This window comes from Fundulus heteroclitus, chromosome 3, assembly GCF_011125445.2.
Source record: "Fundulus heteroclitus isolate FHET01 chromosome 3, MU-UCD_Fhet_4.1, whole genome shotgun sequence".
In the NCBI taxonomy this organism is placed as follows: Eukaryota; Metazoa; Chordata; class Actinopteri; order Cyprinodontiformes; family Fundulidae; genus Fundulus; species Fundulus heteroclitus.
The window spans coordinates 31,048,882-31,060,524 of NC_046363.1; the positions used below are offsets into that span (position 1 = coordinate 31,048,882).

Genomic DNA, 11,643 nt, shown 5'->3' on the forward strand with positions numbered 1-11,643 from the left:
CTTGTAAAAAAAAAAATCATCTCATATTTTCCTTTATCTTTATCATGCAGTGCTTTTACTTGTTCTGTCACAACAAAAAAAAGTCTCATTACTCAAGTTTGCAGTTCTAATGTTACAAAATAGGAAAATGTTCTAGAGGTTTGGATACTTTTGGAAGTTTATTGTTCTATTAAAACAAACTTTTCTAAAACAGTCCTATTTCTTAGTTTTAGGAATATTTTAGATTGAAATTCATTTTTCAGACTAAACTCAGGTGAAAGTTCTAAATACTTGAGATGATGGACATTTTAAGCCTCAAATCATGATAAACCTACACCCCTCACTTCACATCCACCTAAGAGACCTCTAAATGATCTTTCAGTTTTATGTTTCATAATTTAATTTAGACTTTCTATTTTTAAAAGTCAACAGAGAACAACTGAAAACTCTAACATACCTGTTTTAAAAAAAAGTATGTGCTTCAGTGGCCTTGTTTGGATGCTTTTTCAAATGTCTGTGTAATTCCTGCAGTTAGAAATGCACTTTAGGGATGTCCACCACATTGCATCAGACACAGCCTCAGGTGGCTGTACAAGATCACATCCATCAAACACCTTATCTCCACCAAAGACATATGAAACATAACCTTGCTGTATTTCGCATCGATTTGAGGTGCCGTTCTGAACTCACGGCGCTTCTCCAGACCCTTACGCAATAACTTGATTTTCAGCAAAGTTTACGCTCTCCAAACTTCTGCCCGGCTGCCGCAAACTTTGCTCATAGTAAATGTTCTCGCCTCTTGCCCCCGGTTCCGTCGGCAGAAGACTTAAGGAAATGTTTTGTTATCGCTGTTGTTTCAGGTGTTGTGGAGGCATGGACTGCAACTGCGTCAGCGATCTGCTGATCCCACCGGTGCCCGCCCTCTGGACCCCAGGTGAGTCCGATCCCTGTTAGCCGAGTTATAACAATACCTCTCTGCACACTTTACGGCAAAAATCCAAGTAAAATTGTTCCCGATTAAACATAAACATAAACATCTTGGTGAAAGTTATGCCGAGAATTCTGCTTTTTATTTAAATAAAATCTTCAGAAATCCTGGAGACTCTGGTGGTAATTGGCTCCACGTTTTTTACAAGGCTACTTAGGGCCAGATTCACCGTGGGTTGAAGCGAGTTCTTCTATGATGTGCATACAGTTGGCTGTTAAAATTCAGGCCCAGGCAACATCAACCAAATCTCCCCCAGCGAGCTGTCATCATCCCACTGACCAATCTGTTGAGGCTAGAGGGCATTAGCACAGACTAACATTGCTCAAGGCACGTGCTGTGATATTAAACACATCATCCCTCAGCTCCATCACTCATCAGTCATTCAGACAGTGATCCGCCCCTAGCGAGCAGCGGGACAAACGACAGGCCTTAACCTTCTCCTCCTTTGTTGCTTTGTTTGTCGCCCCGCTACCCCCGCTCTCTCTCTCTCTCTCTCTCTCTCTCCCCCCGCATAGGGTTCGCTTTCCCGGACTGGGCCTACAAACCTGAGTCGAGCCCAGGGTCCAGGCAGATCCAGCTGTGGCACTTCATCCTGGAGCTGCTGCAGAAGGAGGAGTACCAGGGGGTGATCGCCTGGCAGGGAGACTACGGGGAGTTCGTCATCAAGGACCCAGACGAGGTGGCCCGGCTGTGGGGGATCAGGAAGTGCAAGCCCCACATGAACTACGACAAGCTGAGCCGGGCGCTGAGGTACGGTTACGGTTTATCTCCCCCCCTCCTCCTCCCGCCCTCCCCAGTTTACATTATTTGTTTACTCTTGCCAAACATAATCCTCACTTAACGCCTCTCTTTTTCATGTCAGTGAAAATAGAAAGATAAAGGTGAGACCTCTCCGGGGGGAACGTCAATACCCTCAATTTCTCCTTATCAGCTGACATCCTAATGGAAAGTTCACCATTGAGCTGCCGAATAAAAAATTCAATAGGGATTTCAAAATTAAGCCGCAGTGTGAAAATTGCTTGGACTTCCCCAGGAATAGTGAAAACACTCAACGCCGAACTGGAGGAGCAGTTTACCCCCCCCCCCCCCCCCATCACTCACAGTTTTATTACGCTAACACCCACCATCCCGACTTGTTTCACCCCCAAACCCCCCCCTCCATGCTTTCCTTTGGCCCCTTGTTAATGGGGGCTGTCGTCAGAGTCTAATTGTTATGAATTGGCTGGGGCCACAATTAGCCTTCTTAATTAGCCTCACTTAATTGCTCAATTAGGGGCCAAGGCACAATTGCCACACAAAGCAAAACATGTACACATCATTGCACTGGGGTTCAGCCACTGTGAATACATGCTGATATGAACATTCTGCTCTGTTTGTTGATAGAGTGCGTCTGCATAATGAGGAGCTGCGCACCCACGCTCGTTGCTGAGGCTGTGTTTCGCGCTCTACCTGCGATCTTTGAGAAACAAAAGAATTCCCTTAAGATTTGGTGATAACTCATCTGAAGTGGCCCCAATCCTGCCGTCACCCCTGTTTTCTCAGCTCTTTTACCTGAGCCAGATGGCTTCAAACACCCCCCACCCCCCGTCATAGATCAACTCAGCATCCTGGCACACAGTACACTGTGATAACTCTGTGGGTGGTAAAGGAAGCTGGCATGCAGAAGGCTCGACATGCCCGTCGGGAGACACCAATGGTCGCTACCATGGAGACTACTGTTGTTGTTGCGTCGCCTATACGTAAAATCCGCTTCTCTGCTGGAAAGACTGACAGCTTCTTGGTGTCTTCTGCGTATGCGGAATAGTCTCAGACACCAAAACTGTTTCTCCTTGGTCAAAGTACAAGTGCAGATTAAGATTTGTTTACTAAATCATAGGACACATTCAGCTATGAGAATTTTTCCACAAAACAAAAGTGGTCAAATCAGTTATCCGTGGAAAAAAAAAACCAGAATTGCTGCACTCCTCAGTAACTTTTGGAGATTTGTATGATTATTACCTGCTTTATCGCCTTTCTGGTAAGAAAAAGATAGTTGAGACTAGTTCTGGGTGTTTTTAAAGTTCTTATTTATTGCTCTGATTGAACATACAGGCAAGTAGCTACTTTCTTTTAGCTTGTTCATAGCTTCTGAAGATCAACGCACGTGTGCCTTACTCAAGTTACATGTTCTCTTGTCTTTGCTTTTGAAGACAGGCTAAACTGAAATTGAGCTTTGTGTCACATCTTTTTTATGCTCCAGGGGCAAAAGTGTTGAATTACAATTTACGAAATTCTTATTCACACTCTGATTATCTTAAAAAATTATACATGATACATTCATTTTAAGCCATTCTAGATCCAAAAGGACATCTTACTCTACAATCCACAACGGGTTCCATGTGCTTCAAACATTCAAACGGACTCCTTCGCCCCTGAGAAAAACTACTCACTATGGGAGATGGTGCACCCTGTGCCGCTGCTGCCAGACTGCAACGCGCTCGTGCTGATAGTCCGACAGCGTCTCAGCCAATGGACAGTGTTAAACGTGATCTTACAGGATATTTTAGCCTGACAGAATCTTAGTTTGATTTAATTTAGGTAACAAATGTATTTCATGTGTATTTATGATGCATGTGTTTATGTAAAACACATGCATGCAAAAAAAAAATTATATTAGATATAAACAAATAAAATACTATAATATTTATAGGAATTGTTAGGAGCGACTTGATTTCAAACAATCATTTCTTTATATATTTACCCAAGTAAATAAATGTGCTCAATCTGAAAACTAGAAGAAAATTTTCTGCTATTTTTTTCCCCAGGAGTTCAACAGATGCACTCAAGGTGATATTTATACATACCGCTGGCGGATTTAGATTTCAAATGTTTATTCAGCCAAGAAGCTTTTTTTCTGGTAGGAAATGAGACAATGAATGCAAATGAGAATTTTTAATCTGTTAATGGATAAACATTTTTTAAGTAGTACTAATTTCGACAAAGATATTTATGTCTTTTTTATATGTTACTAAAGAATGGTATGTTGAAAATACCGTTCACAATAATCTGTGGAAACATATTTATTAGCGTTACAACAATCAAACCCTTCTTACAATTGTTGGTCAGAATTGTCCATGTTTCTGTTGATATTTTGAAGATTTATCTTTGGACATGAACTCCCAAGTCTTAGAGGTTCGAAGGCCTTCTTACTATTACCCTAATCTTTAGCTTCCTCTGCAGATTTTCTATCAGATTTGCGTCAGGTCCATTCCGAAATGTAAACATTATTTCTATTTAGAAGAAACCTATTGGTCAAATTAAAACATTTTTTTATAAATCTGCTGGAGGTATGAATATTTTTAAATGACAATGTAAACTGTGAAAATTGTTGTAATATTTGTGGTTATATAGATTTATACTTAACTCTGAAATGATGCATTAATGACACAAAATCACAAGAGACCGTCACTAAGCCTAAAAACTATCAATCAATAAATGAACAAGAAAATATACCCGTGAAAATTACAGTCCAGTGTTATGCCAGGAGAAACATAGAATTAACAAAAGCCTTCTATGTTTGCAGACTTTTTTAATTTGTTTTTGAAAAGGCATACATTTCTCCCTTTTAAAAATCCAAGACACAAACAAGCAGCTTTTTTTTTTTTATTCAGATTCTAAACATGATTGGCCACATTTGGACTTGAATGCAACTCATCAGTTTCTGGTTTTTGAGTTACAAGCAGGAGTCGTTATACCGGCAGCACAATATCACACAACCGAGTCTGAAGCATATTTCTGTATTCACAGAAAAGAAATGCTGGTGAGCTGAATGATCATAGAATATTATTTTCATGATTACCTTGTGTGTTTTCTGCGGAGACAAAAATGTGTTTAACTTTTATTGTGTTTCTCGCTGTTTTGCTGCTTGACTTAAAGTCTGTATTGGTTTGGTTATTGATATTGTAAGGCCCACAAAAATAAAGGTATAATTACATGGAAAACAGTTTCTTTTGTGACGTGCATTGTTAGTATAACGCGGGCTAACTATTAGATTTAAAGACTCTTTAATTAAAAGAAATATGTTCACACTTGAACCTCAGAAATGATTCTAAACTCAGCTGAACAATCTGTGAATTTGAGCCTGTAAAACCTTCAGACTGTGATACATAAAACATGGACAAACCCTATTTTAGGTGCAAAATTGTCTTAGAATGAAAGGAAATAGTTTGGCTGCACTCTACGTTAGGAGTTCAACAGGATCTAGCATACTGATTTTTTTTTTCAGTTTTTGTTTTCTAACAGCTGAATAAAAGTATGCTCAAAAAACCACATTGCACTGAATAAAGGCAGCGAGACGTGAATTGATTTGAGAAAGGAGGAGATGAATAAAAACAGTGGGAAATCACCATAGCTCTTTGCCTCACAGCGCTAAGGATGTTTACTTATTCTCTGCTTACAGTGAGGAAACAAAGAACCTTGATGCGAGCATTAAAATAATCCTTCCCTCTCCTTTTCCTTTTTCCTTTATCCTTTTCCACCTCTCCATCCATCCCTGCATCAATATCCTCTCCCCCTCCTCGTCCTTGTCTGCAGGTATTACTACAACAAGCGCATTTTGCACAAAACCAAAGGGAAGCGGTTCACCTACAAGTTTAACTTCAGTAAAGTGGTGCTGGTGAACTACCCCATCCTGGACATGGCCAACTCTCCCTTCTTTCTGGCCCAGAACCACTTTAACGGGGGCTCGGCTGCTCCGGACTGCAGCCCAGAGGTACGAACGGTAGGACAGAGGGATGGGAAGGGGATATACTGTATGCTTGTGTTTCTAGCTACTGATAAACTACTTTAAACTATACGAATGTGCATAAATGATCTGTGTCCAATAACTTATTCAAAACTCGGACAAAGTTTGTCTGAAGGATACATTTATTACCTTCTGATACATTTTATTACACATTTAAAAAACAAATGAGATTCCTACTTAATTCCCTGATTAAGATTTATTTATCATTACTAAACAGATATCATTTCAAGCATGGAGCTAAAATTGATTTAAATCAATAATTAATAGCATACTAAATAAAATGAATGTACATTTTTTTAATGACTTTTACCCGATTGATACCATTTTTCTGTAAAAAGAAACAAAAACACACAAAATAAAACAGACTAATGCTATAGCTAAGCAGGGGAGTAAAAAAGCGAGCACTCACAATGATATATGATCTGATTAAAGGTTTAACCTTCATCAAAAGTTTACTGGTGCCTTAGAAGTTTTAAGAAAGAGATTTACAGCATAATTTTGAGTTCTAAAACCTAATATCGATTTCAGCATACTTTCTGGAGACATATGCGGAACTGGGTGAAATAGAAAACAAACCAAAAAATGTTTACACCAAATTAGATGTATGTATGTAATGAAACATATGATGCAAACAAAGTATTTATCACAATGGAATCTGTGAATTTGCTTGGGCTAGCTCTGACGCATGTTTTTTTTGGGGTTTTTTTTTGTTGCTGGTCCTGTCATTCTTTGTGTGAATCTCAATGGTTAACTGCATTAAGAAACCCAGCAGCATCTTGGGAAAGAATCATCATGAGGACCCGATCAGCCAATCATAAGCGGACTTTGGGAAACATGTGTCCATGTGACGCTTGAGCTAATAAAATGACAATAGACTCTATATTATTTTTCTACAAGATTCTTTAGACTCAGGGAGAGTGCAAGAATATGCAAGAGTACCTTTCTGCAGTCACAGGCCATATCGCAAATTAATGCCGGAAATCCACACCACAAATTAGATAAACTGTCCTAAATTATCCTTATTTTTTTATTTTGCTTTTTTGTTAATTTTTTTTTTCTTCTGTTTGTACGAACACTCTGAATACTCCGATAACATTCTGAAACACCCACAAAAAGAAGAAGAAGAAAACAAAAAAACAACTGCGCTGATGCTTAGCTAAAGCTAAGCTAACTTTAGCCTGGACCATCAAGTCAAGCGGAAAGCACATGATAGTATTTATTCAATGTGTTTATATAATAGCATACATCTTAGAGTCTATAACACACTCAATGGTTGACAATTAAAACAATTTTGAACTTTTTCTCAGTCTCTGTAAATATGAAGTTATTCGAATTGGCTAAGCAATGCATCACACGAAGAAGAAACGTCCGAAACATCCAGTATGGACTGGAAATATGGCTCCGCCCTGTGACTGCAAATGGGTCCCTCTCCTTGAGCACAGCACCTCACCGGAGTCAACCCAAGCCATAGGTGAACTGAGTAGCTACTTGGCGCCCTAAACAAATAGTGGGCCCTCAAGGGCACTAGAACTGTCAGATTTATAAACACAATCTTATATGTAGGAGTCAAATTCCTATGTGCAAAAATGTGCAAAACCAAAACTTTTTAACATTTACTTTTTAAATGTAAAAACATTTCATCATTGGTTATGTTTTTGAAGTAACCTAGCTGTTTTATGCTCCATCTTTGTATGCGGTGGGACTCATTCACATAAACTGCAGGTGTAGGGACAATTTAAATAAAACCATGTCAACATCATAAAAATTATTTAACAACCTCAACATTATCTGGTTTCATGTTTTGAAGGTGGGGATCAAAGTTTCACAATTTTCAATCTCTATCATCAATAATTCATTTCCTGTTATTATTTCCTAGTTGTAAATATATAGGTATGTTAGCTATATGATCTAAAAATATATATTAGGGTACCATGCACAGCTTTGGGCCGGCTCTGCACATCAGGGTCATAAAAACACGATTATTTTAAGGATTAACAACACCACCCTGTTAGGATATTTAAAAGGGACTCTGAAGGAAATGTCAGCTCTGTGTGTTTGTGAACACCACATGTTTTATAGAAAGTGAACATGAATTGACAAGGTGGCAAATTAGAGAACTCAGATGCTCGCAGGTCTTAACAAATTGGGCACAAAGAGAATAAAAGTAAAAATAGAGGCAGACACCTTTCTACGCTCTTTAATTTTTTATGATCAATGATCCATTTTGGGTAATCGAAGCTCGCTATTGTAATTTGGTTCTGTTATGTTTTTTGCTGCCCTCCTGTGTGTTTTCTTTTTACGAGAGAATGATAGCACTCATCACTCCCATCTTTTATTTATTGTCCCTGATGCTGGGGATGATAATAGCTCACAGCTCAATGAGCCCGGAGAGACTGTAACATTTTATAGAGATATTTTATATCAGAATATAAACCAGATGTGTATCAAGTTGCGCAAAAATTTTCCCTGACTTTACTTGAACATCCTACATCCTAAAAATTAGTTTTTTCAGGAAAGACCGTTTTCAACGTATCCAGGCAAATGTATTTATATGGCAAATGTGAACACAACAAAAGTTAGCCAAAGAACATTGCAATCGGGTAAGAACTAGAAAGCTCAGGTAACTTGAAAGTACAGTTGTGGAGAGAATCATCCATCATCCGCCTGCACCATCCTTCGGCTGGGATAAGGAGATGCAGAGTCTGAAGGAGACATGAGCAGGAGGACGGTCTTAACTTGCCCTCAAATGAAAAGAAGACGTTATCCCTCTCCTTCTCTCATCCCCGTCTCCGATGGCGTATCCATCTGTCATCTACTGAAAATGAAAGAAATAGGAGAGAGACCAAAAAAAAAAAAAAAAAAAACTAAAGCAAAGGGGCCGTGTCAGATCAGATCAATAGCGGGTCATTAATGCGGTTTGTTAAGCAACGCAGATCTCCCAGCTTGGAAGTACAGTCTCAACTTTCAAACTTGGTGACAGACACTATCGACCCGGTGCCACGCAAAGGGAGAGGGGAAAATCCCACCTTTGTCCCCTTGATTCCCAAGGTTCAGCTGTTCACACTTTCAATTGCCTCCCACTCAATCAGATGTTTGAAACAAAAAAAAATTACTCATATACTGACTCACACTAGCTGTCCTACTTCCTGAATGTGTCCTGCATCCTTTTACTCAAACTGGCCCACGATCCGTGTCTTTCTTCTTGTCGTTTATCCTCTGTCCCCACTATCTTAATCGCTGGTCTCCACTTGACTCTGTACTTTTCCTGTCTTTGAGTCTCTGAGCCGCTGCATCCCTCTTTACAAGGAGTCCCAGGGCGCCCCCTTTTATCCTGTCCTTGCTGTGACTGTGTCACTGTTTGCATCACACTCTGCAGGGTGCTGCTGTCAACATGCGACTTTCCGCAGTCCGCCATAGAGGGAAAAGATGGGATTTCATGTACTTAATTTAGCATGTTACAGTGCTTTCCCAAACTATTCATACCCTTTGAAGTTTTTTTTTCTATTTTGCCTTGTTATAACCTCAAAACTAAGAGTATTGTACTAGGATTTTATGTGATAAACTAATACAAAGTAGTCAATCACTGTGAAGGGGAAAGAAAGGAAAGTGTGGTTTTTAATTGTTTTTTTTTACAAGCCAAAATCTGTGAAATGTGGTATGCACATAGGCCATGAAAACATAGGTCTACCTGCCAGAGTTCTGTTTTTGCTGTTTTTTTTTCAGTTTTCAGTGTTTCAGACCATCAAACTAATTTTAATATTAGACAGAGTTTGCGTATATACTTAAACATATAGATAATGCAGCTTTCAAACGGGGATTTCATTTATTAAAGGAAGAAACACTTTCGACCCAGTCTCACTCTATATTCAATTCAATTCAATTTTATTTATATAGCGCCAACTCACAACACATATCATCTCACAGCACTTTGCAAAGTCACATTCAGCCAAATCATACAGCATATATGGAAAGTCCTCGTTAAATAATGAATTAACAGTTGTTTGCCACAGTTTTTGGAAAGCTAAGTTCAGTTGCTCATGCGTCACGTAGACCTTTACTGCCTGGTATTAAAACCAAGAGATCACATAAATGAAACCTGTCTGACAGCATGAAATAGGGTAAAATATCTCAAAATGAAGCACATTCTGCCCTGATCTAAACAAATTCAAAAACAGATGAGAAACATAGTTGTTGACTTTGCAGGGTTAAAAAGCCATTTCTAAGGCTTTGGGAGTTAATTGAACCGAAGTGAGAATGGTTATCCGACAAGTAGAGAAGAGATGGACAGTAGGAAACCTTTCCAACCAAATTTACTCCAAAGAGCACAGCAATAAAAGAGACTGAGTGAATGTAGCATCCTATGAAGAGTTTTCAGTTAGATCAACTGCTTGCCAAAAAGAAGACAGGTGCTGAAAAACACCTTGATGATCTCCAAGAATTTGGGGGAAAGAATTTGTGGATCAGTGTCAAAAAATTTGAACTTTATAGAAGGTGAAGTCTTGTTAAATCAGGCTTAAAACTAACACAGCATTTCAGAAAAAATATGTCAAACATATCATGATAGTTTGATGATCTGGGGCCCAGAGAAAACAAAATGTAGGTTTTGGAAAGGCCTAGTCAAAGTATGGTATTACAAATCTGACTGAGATGTTGCAGCACAACTTTAAGCAGGACGTTCATACTCAAAACCCTCTTATGTGGCTAAAGCATTTCTGTAGAGAAGAACGAGCCAATGTTATTCCCCCATGACTGTAATGCTCAATTGAAGACTTTTTTTGTATTTAATCTGATTTTCCTGTTATCTGATTTTTTTGTTTCGGTTTGATGATCTGAAACACGAATTGTGACCAAAAAAATAAAAAGCTAAAACAGAAGAAATCTGAAAAAGGGGGCAAATCCTTTTTAACAGCGCTTCATTCTGCAAACAATGTCAGTGTCTAGATGTGCAAAGCTGGTAGACACACCCCAAACGACTTGCGGCTTCAATTTCAAGGTTTGTTCAGTATTGACTCGTCGGGGCTGAGCACAAATGCGGCCCGATCTTGTCACATTTTTTCAAACCATGTCTAATCGTCCTTCAACTTTATGATCATGCACCAAATTGTGTTTGTCTACTGCAAAAATACAAACAAAATATAAACATTGAGGTTTGTGGTTGTAGCGAGACAAAATGTGAAAAAACAATTTATGAATACTTTTTTTAAGGCAATTTTTTTTTTTAAATTTGTGAATGAAAACAGTTTCTAAACATCATTTTGTTTCCGCCTGTTTTTTTTTAGGCCATCCAGTCCCTGTTTCCTCGTTTGCCGGACACCGGCCGAGGAACCTCCCTGTTTGACCGAGGATCCACGGCGCCGGGACCTGAAGGAGATAAACTGAGACTGGACGCGTTCCCTTTCCTCGGTTCAGGTGAGCCGAAGTAGATTTACAATAACGGCAAATTTAAGCCATTCCAGGAACCCACGAGTTTATGCCTGAGCAGAGAACAGGTGTTAAACAAAAAGGTGCCAGGCGCAAGGACAGAAAGCGGGAAAGCAGAGACAGGAACGGAGGATATGGGGGAGGCATGAGCATTTATTGTTAAAGGAAATAAGAGTGATAGCTGTCCCACAGCAGCCTGCAGTGAGGCTGCGCTGCAGGTGAGAGAGGCCAGGTTAGCTTGTGAATTATGCAGGCGAGCAGAGCTGGGAAACAAGTCCGAGTTTGAAGAAATCATCTTCCTTTTTTTTTTTTTTTTTTTTTTTTTTGCGTCGTGATTTTGCAAGTTCACCCTCCTTCTTCTAAGACCACGAGTGTCAACAAACCCTGCACGGATTTGCGTCTAACGCGTCTGATTTCGCTCGCATCTCTTTTCTACACCAGCTCGAGTAGGCTGCGTGTAAACAGATGCACT

General features: G+C 39.4%; 1 protein-coding gene across 4 annotated transcripts in view; it reads left to right on the plus strand.

Annotated features, from left to right (window-relative positions):
• Nucleotides 1–11,643, plus strand: part of erfl1 (Ets2 repressor factor like 1) — an 80,915-nt gene that overhangs the window by 64,458 nt on the left and 4,814 nt on the right. For 3 of the 4 annotated variants that reach the window (XM_021308315.2, XM_036135201.1, XM_021308316.2), the window contains 4 exons: nt 840–913; nt 1,483–1,717; nt 5,540–5,726; nt 11,030–11,159. In XM_021308315.2, coding sequence (XP_021163990.1) covers nt 853–913; nt 1,483–1,717; nt 5,540–5,726; nt 11,030–11,159 — 613 coding nt within the window. In that variant the 5' untranslated portion in view covers nt 840–852. The remainder of the gene's footprint in view (nt 1–839; nt 914–1,482; nt 1,718–5,539; nt 5,727–11,029; nt 11,160–11,643) is intronic. The other variant, XM_036135202.1, reaches the window with a different exon arrangement.